This window comes from Octopus bimaculoides, chromosome 7 (genome assembly GCF_001194135.2).
Source record: "Octopus bimaculoides isolate UCB-OBI-ISO-001 chromosome 7, ASM119413v2, whole genome shotgun sequence".
NCBI classification, from domain to species: Eukaryota; Metazoa; Mollusca; class Cephalopoda; order Octopoda; family Octopodidae; genus Octopus; species Octopus bimaculoides.
In genome coordinates this window covers 60,931,283-60,939,234 of record NC_068987.1, presented here as the reverse complement: position 1 = coordinate 60,939,234, position 7,952 = coordinate 60,931,283, and the positions used below count along the sequence as shown (strand labels likewise).

The window sequence follows — 7,952 nt, the reverse complement described above, 5'->3', positions numbered from 1 at the left end:
TACACCAGGCTCCAATCTGATTTGGCAGAGTTTCTACAGCTGGATGCCCTTCCTAACGCCAACCACTCAGAGAATATATATATATATATATATATACAAATGTATGCATGTGTATATACATAAGTATGCACATGTATACAAACATAATTATTATATGTGCTTGTAAAGGCAGCAGGCTGGCAGAATCATTAGCGTGCTGGATGAAATGCTTAGCGGTATTTTGCCCATCGCTACATTCTGAGTTCAAATCCTGCCGTGGTTGACTTTGCCTTTCATCCTTTTGGGGGTCAATAAATTAAGTACCAGTTGAACACTGGGGTTGATGTAATCGACTAATCCCCTCCCCAACAATTTCAGACCTTGTCTCTGTAGTAGAAAGGCTTATTATATGTGCCTGTATGTATCTGAGAGTATTTGCATTTGTGCTTCTCTAAAAATTGCCAAGCTACAAGCAGTGGTGTTGTAATTGACATGGTCACCAAATTTTCAGCTGCGTTTGATGCCTTCAAAGATGAGACGAAAAGAATCCCTTACTTGAAACACAGGAAAATGTTAGTGACAAGAACAGCATTCAGCTGTGAAAGAATGCTTCAATAATATATTGGTCTGATCCATGCTAGCATGGAAAAACAGACAAAATGCATGAACAAACCATACAGTTTAACCTCACTATGGACAATATAAAATGGGCTTCAACAACTAAACAAAATAATTAGTGATGGAACTTGTAGTGGAAATTTTCTGTAAAATATAAAAAATACCAAATACAGGACTAAAGTCACATTAAATGAAAGAAGAAAAAGACTTTAACAAGAGGATTTATTCTAAATAGTAAAACTTCAATGTTTATATTTCATTATTCATCATTTTCAAAATCCTTAGGGTCCTTCCTCAAGGAAGCACTGTGTAGTTTCTCTCCATAGTCATAGACCAAGTAACAAAAAATCAATGCTGAAAATAACAAAATGGAAAATTAAAAGATTGTAAAAATGATAATGAAAATTTTACAACAAAGAAAAAATTTAAAATGTTAAAACAAAAATATATTTACAAAATACAGTTTTACAAATTATATATCAGTTTCAAATTCTGATATAGGGCCAGCAAGTTCAGGGGATGGAGTAGGTCAATTACATTGACCCCAGTGCCCAACTAGTACTTATTTTATTGATCCTAAAAGGGTGAAAGGCAAAGTCGACCCTGGCAGAATCTGAACTCAGAACATAAAGACAGACAAAATGCTTAGCAGCATTTTATCCGGCATGCTCATGATTCTGCCAGCTCACCACTTTAGTTTTACAAACCATATCGTTTGTTTAACGTCCGCTTTCCATGCTAGCATGGGTTGGACAATATTAAAACAAATATAATAGTTGAACATTTTTAGGCTGAAATGTATTAGGGTACAGCAGTCAATAAGGTCAATCTATATAGGCAATAGGATTTGGTCAGCTGAAGAATTAAAATATCAAGTTGCTTTAATCACATCATTGATTTTACTTCTCTCATGCACTGGATTGCAGCCAAGCTGGAGCACAACCTTGAAGGCCAAACAGATTGAACTCAATACTTTCCCTTCCTTTTTTTTACAGTTGATACTAATCCCATCAAGTCTTTTTTTCTTTTGCAAATGAACCACTAAGTTACAGGGATGTAAACAAACCAACACTGGTTGTCAAGAGGTGCGGTGGTGGACAAATACATACACATATATGTATATATTTGTGTTTACACATGTGTGAGTGTGTGTGTGTGTGTGTGAGTGTGTGTGTATGTACATATATATATATATATATATTTATATATATATATATATATATATATATATATATATATAAAATGTGCATCCAGTTTCTGACTACCAAATCTACTCACAGGGCTATATATGTCTGTCTGTCTCTCTATAAATACACACACACAGATATACATATATGTTTCCCAATATGATCACTAAAAACATTTAGTTAACTTACTTATTACAAAATGGTAAAAATAAGAATTTCAATACAAACAAACATTTCTTTTCCCTTGTTTACTTTTCAAAGTCTATCAGTCTGCTTATCTGTGTATCTACCTATCTGTTTCTGACTGTGTGCATGTGTTTCAGTTTACTTACCTCCCCACATATCTATCTGCATGTTTGTGTCTGTCTACCTGTCTTTCTGTGTATATAAGTGTATCTATTTGTCTGCCTGTCGGTGTATTTGTCTATCGATCTACATGTATCTGTCTATTTAACTATCAATCAAGTCATCAGTTTTTATATTTTACTTTCATAATTGATATAGTTTTAACATCCCCAACTCAAACACACACACATATATATTGTGAAGTATATTTGCCACCTAAATGTGGCTGACCCATAGGAGATGATGCTACTGTTGTTTATAGCTCCAGAAAGACATCTCCTCCAGCTGGCTTATGACACACTGTCTGCGACCGACCAATATTTGCGATGGGAAATCATCATTCCCATCTCTAGCCTTACATGATACACACAGATCCAGGTTTCTGGGTAGTAACCCGTCATCAGCATGTGACAGTTACCAGCTGGGGATGGGAACTGATTCCAAATGCTAATTACTATACGCTTTTTCCACATTTAGGTGGCAAATATACTTCACGATATCATTCTGCTACTGTTTACATCTCGCTGAGAGATTTATTATTGCTTGTTTCTCCTTTTTCGAGATCAGCAATGGTTTGTCATTGGCAAAAGCATATAATATTTTGCGTTTGGAATTGGTACCCATCCCTAGCAGGTGACTGTCACATGCTGATGACGGGTTACTACCCAGAAATCCAGGTCCATGTGTATTACGTAAGGCTAGCGATGGGATCATTGATTTCCCTTCGCAAATACTGACCGAACACAGTGTCGTTTGCCATGGAGGAGATGTCTTCCTGGTGCTATAAACAAGAGTAGCATCGTCCCCTATGGGTCAGCCACATTTAGGTGGCAAATATACTTCACAATATCATTCTGCTACTGTTTACATCTCGCTCAGAGATTTATTATTGCTGTGTATGTACATGCGTGTGCGTGTGCGTGTGTGTGTGTGTGTGTGTATGTGCGCTTGCCAACATCTTACGATTAAGTCAAGCAGAGTTGTTCACCTTGGACGGTAAAATGTGTCACATTTTGAGGTAGAACTAGTTTACTAAGCATACAAACGGAGTCACAAGTGTTTACCAATCAGCAATTGAACAACTTCATGTCTGTGGCTTGCCAGGTAACATGGAATGCTGTATGTGAACCTTCCATATCCTAAAACAAAGATGCCACGTAAAAAGCATTGGTGTGGGTGCTGGAGTCCACATAAAAAACACTGGTGCTGGTACCAAGTAAAAAGCATTGGTGATGGTGCATAAAAGAACCCAGTACACTTTGTAAAGTGGGTGGCATAAGGAAGAGCATCGAGCTGTAGAAACCATGCAAAAACAGACTATGGAGCTTGGTGTGGCCTCTGACCTTGTCATCTCCTGTCAAGTTGTCCAACCCACACCAGCATGGAAAATGAACATGAAATGTTGCGGATTCCTCTATTTCAATGATATTGAGGTCTACTTCCTTTTTTGTTACACACACGTGTGTGTGTGTGTGCACATGCATATGAGAGAGAGAGATTATATGAAGATGGAGATTCTCTCCTTCAACCTCGTATAAATATACTTACAACATATATAAAGTATCATTCTCTAATTTGTTAAACTTATGTGTGCGTGTGTGGGTAGCCTCCTTTAACCACTTTACCAAAAACCAGAACGGAAATTTTGTTCTATGCGTAAAAGGTGAGTACAAGTGAAAGTCTGAAGAAGGATGCATCCCAGCACATTGTAGTAGATAAAATTTCAAGTGTTTTTTTTATTATCCAATATAAAAAGCAGATTCAGTAACAATTCTTAAGACCTAAGCAGTGAACTTGTTTTCAACAGTTACATTCCTATAAATCTTCAGTTCCTCAACACACATCTAGATTTCACTAGCTTTTTCAGAAGGTTGCTCTCAGACTGTTAAGAATACTTAGAATTGATACGAGGAGTTCTAAAGGGTAAGTAAATAACAGTGGCCATGCTGGGACATAGACTTGAAGTATTTTTAGTTGAATTAATTGACCCCAGTATTTTTTTTAAAACCTGGTACTTATTCTTTGATCCCTTTGGTCAAACTGCTAAGTTTCAGGAACGTAAACACACCAACACTGGCTGTCAAGGGGTGGTTGAGAACAAATCCAGACACACAAACGCATACATGTGTATATATAAATGGACTTCTGTCAGTTTTCATCTACCAAATCTACTCAAGGCTTTGGTTGACCCATGGCTATAGTAGAATACACTTGCTCAAAGTACCACACAGCAGGACTGAACCTGGAACCATGTGGTTGGGAAGCCAGCTTCTTATTTCTTTACTACCCACAAGGGGCTACACACAGAGGGAACAAACAAGGACAGACAAATGCATTAAGTCAATTACATCGACCCCAGTGCGTAACTGGTTCTTAATTCATTGACCCCGAAAGGATGACAGGCAAAGTCGACCTCGGCGAAATTTGAACTCAGAACATAAAGACAGACGAAATACCGCTAAGCATTTCGCCCAGCGTGCTAACATTTCTGCCAGCTCGCCGCTGCCTTACCACACAGCCACACTTGCACCTATATAAAATTAATATAAAGACAAACTTTACGGCAAAAGTAGAACTACGTCTTTACCTTTAAAGAAGTGTTGTAATAGATATATCAAAACAAACTTTGTTCAAACAAAACATTCTATAAATGCTATGTATACATTCTATTACTTATTTTTGCCTCAGTAAATAACAAAAAAAAGTTTTCATTCAATATTTTTTATTATTTACTTTTTTAAATTCAATATTACATTTCTCAATAGGTCAGCAAACTTTTGGAATCATTAGCACACTGAACAAACTGCTTAGTGGCATTTCATGTCTTTACATTCTGAATTCATATTCCAGAGGTCAACTTTGCCTTTCATCCTTTCGGGGTCAGTAAAATTGGTACCAATTGAGCACTGGGGTTGATGTAATCAACTTACCCCACCACCGAAATTGTTTTTTATCATTATATTTTGTCTGTCTATGCATAAGGATTAAATTTTAATGTAATCAAAACTTTGGCAAGATTTTGTGAAATATTACAGAAATAATATGCATATTACACAGCAATCACCACATTTTGTGAGAGAGAAAACAGTAGTCATCGTTAAAAAGCAGTTACTTTCAAGCTTGCTTTTAAATGTTCTTTATAAATTTAAAGTTTTTAATTAATAGTACTTACGAGGCAAAACTCGGAAGGCTTGGCCTTTGAAGCGATTCCACATATTTGGGATTCCATGAGAAACAGCTCCAGCAAATGCTTTCTGTTCAAATGGAGATAGACTGTAGGTAATGACACCACTAATGTGGTGGAGATTTCCAAACATTTTACCCATGGCTAGCAAAAGAAAAAGAAATATTGCATTAAGATTTGTTTTTTCAATGACAACCTTAGTTAAACCTCAACTAGTACATATGAGAAACTTGATCTAGTAAATATTACCAATTGAGGAGCTCCAGAAATATGAAAATTAGAAGACAAGTTTAAGTCTATAGATGAACATAGATATTTTAGTTCAACAGACTCAATACACGAGGCAATGTAATCAGTTCTAAGAAAATGTCTACGCAGTGATGTACAACATAAATGATGCTTGAGAAGAAATGGTGTAATGAACAATGTGAATTTAAAAGAAAATGAACTGTGATGGATCTATACATAGTCGTATATTTAAGAATGCTGTTTTACAATCGCTTGGTTCTGAATTATGATCCCTTTACTTGTTACCTTGGGTAAATGTCTTCCACTACAGCCTCAAGTCAACCAAAGCCTTGAATGGAATTGGATAAATGAAAACTGTATGGAAGCTCATGAGACATCTTAATTTCATCTTATGTACAGGACAAAAACATAAAAGTGCTCAACAAACTTTGTTGGAAGATTTTAGGGCCTTATATATGTTAATTTTTGCGAGATAAACAGGGATCAAATATTCCTGAACTACGATTTCATGTGACCAGTTGGCCATACAGGTAAGTAATATGGGAAGTAATAGAATGATTCTGGGTAGGTCCCAATATACATCAGGAGATCATCTTTGATATAAATGTGGGCAAGTTCAAGCTAGTTTATTGTTTTTATTTAACTCTTAAATTCCTGTAGTGCTTCATCATTGTTTAACATCTTGCCTCCATGCCAACATGAGTTGGACAGTTTCACAGGAGCTGGAAAGCTAGAGGCCTGTGCCAAACTCCATTGTCAACTTTGGCATGGTTTTTACAGTTACATGCCCTTCCTATCACCAGCCACTTTACAGAGTGGACTGAGTGCTTTAAATAAATCTCCCAATCCTTTTAGAACTACAGATTTTGATGAAAATGCAGTTAGTCTACTATATATAATTATTTCATGAATTTGGGTGAAACTTGATCAGATGTAAAGATTGTTGGTGTATGTTGTGAGTGTGGTTTTTTACTTGCTGTTATGTCACTAGTAAGTTATATACAGGTTCAGTTGATTACAGGATGGTCTTTTCACATATATTTACAAGATATTGATTCTTGGGCAACACATTCAGTCTCAGAGCTGAATTTGTGTGATACTTAGTCTTTGTAACTTGGAAGCTGTACCAATACTTTCAGAAAAAAACATTCCAAGATCTGCTATCAACTACTCCAATGACGTAATGAAGGTGGGGTTGCCACATTTATGCACATACCTTGTGGTTTCATCACTAATTCCCTCACAAAAAAGCCGAAAAAAATACTCAATGGATTTTTCTTACATTCAAAGGTTTTGCTGGACCCAAATCACTATCAAAGCACAGATGCAATAATCAACAATGTAATCACTCTACCCCTGTCCAAAAACAACTTCACTATCAATACTCAACAAATTCAGATATCAATTCCACTCAGAATCACTGAAATAGCTGATGTGTACAAACAACACTGAAATATTACTGCTTTCTCCAAGTCTAAATTTTCTCTCTCTCTACATTAATTATTAATATAACCACATTCAAGAAAAAAGCCTGAAGAAATTCACAGAAGAAATCATCATCATCATCATCATTTAATGTCCACTTTCCATGCTAGCATGGGTTGGACAATTTGACTGAGGACTGGTGAAACCAGATGGCTACACCAGGCTCCAATCTGATTTGGCAGAGCCTCTACAGGTGGATGCCCTTCCTAACGCCAACCACTCCGAGAGTGTAGTGGGTGCTTTTACGTGCCACCGGCACGAAGGCCAGTCAGGCGGTACTGGCAACAAACTGAAATGCATATATGATCTAAGCAGTAAGTCTTTTGATAAGAAGTTTTTGCTAAAATGAAGCTAAACATTGTTTCTTTGACAGAATTCCCGTTTTCCAGTCCCTAACAACATTTCTTGAATTCTGGTTATGTGTCATTCAGAGATAGGTGACAATCAAAGTTATTTGCAGTACAGGACTTAAAGAGACAGGATAAGGCAATGAGCTGGTAGAATCGTTAGCCCACAGGGCAAAATGCTTAGTAGCAATTCATCTATCTTTATGTTGAGTTCAAATGCTGTCGGGGTCGATAAAATAACAGTTGAGTACTGGGGTCAAAATTCCTGACCTTGTGGCAAAATTTGAAACTAATATTGAGACAAGATGCTGTGAAGTTTCTCTGTAAAACAGAACTCACAAGGATTTAACTTATTTGTAATCATCTAGGCCTTAACCAATACTGACCAACAGATGCTGATGAAGTCTAAGTCTTTTATAGACTCAAGTAATGAGATTGAAATCCCTTAAAGGTGGAACTCTAACACAGTCATAGACCAATAACTGAAACCAAAAGAAAACAAAGGGTTACAGTATGCTTCCTAAATGCAAACGTGAAATAGCTAAAGTTTAACCCGTA

The 7,952-nt window shown here is 36.5% G+C and overlaps 1 protein-coding gene across 2 annotated transcripts in view; it reads right to left on the bottom strand.

Annotated features, from left to right (window-relative positions):
• Nucleotides 1-802: 802 nt before the first annotated feature.
• LOC106867692 (cytochrome b-c1 complex subunit 8) overlaps nt 803-7,952 on the bottom strand; it is an 8,902-nt gene continuing 1,752 nt past the window's right edge. For both annotated transcript variants that reach the window (XM_014912646.2, XM_014912647.2), the window contains exons 2-3: nt 5,302-5,457; nt 803-951 (exon numbers count right to left, since the gene is read on the bottom strand). In XM_014912646.2, the coding sequence (XP_014768132.1) occupies nt 857-951; nt 5,302-5,455 (249 nt within the window). In that variant the 5' untranslated portion in view covers nt 5,456-5,457 and the 3' untranslated portion in view covers nt 803-856. The remainder of the gene's footprint in view (nt 952-5,301; nt 5,458-7,952) is intronic.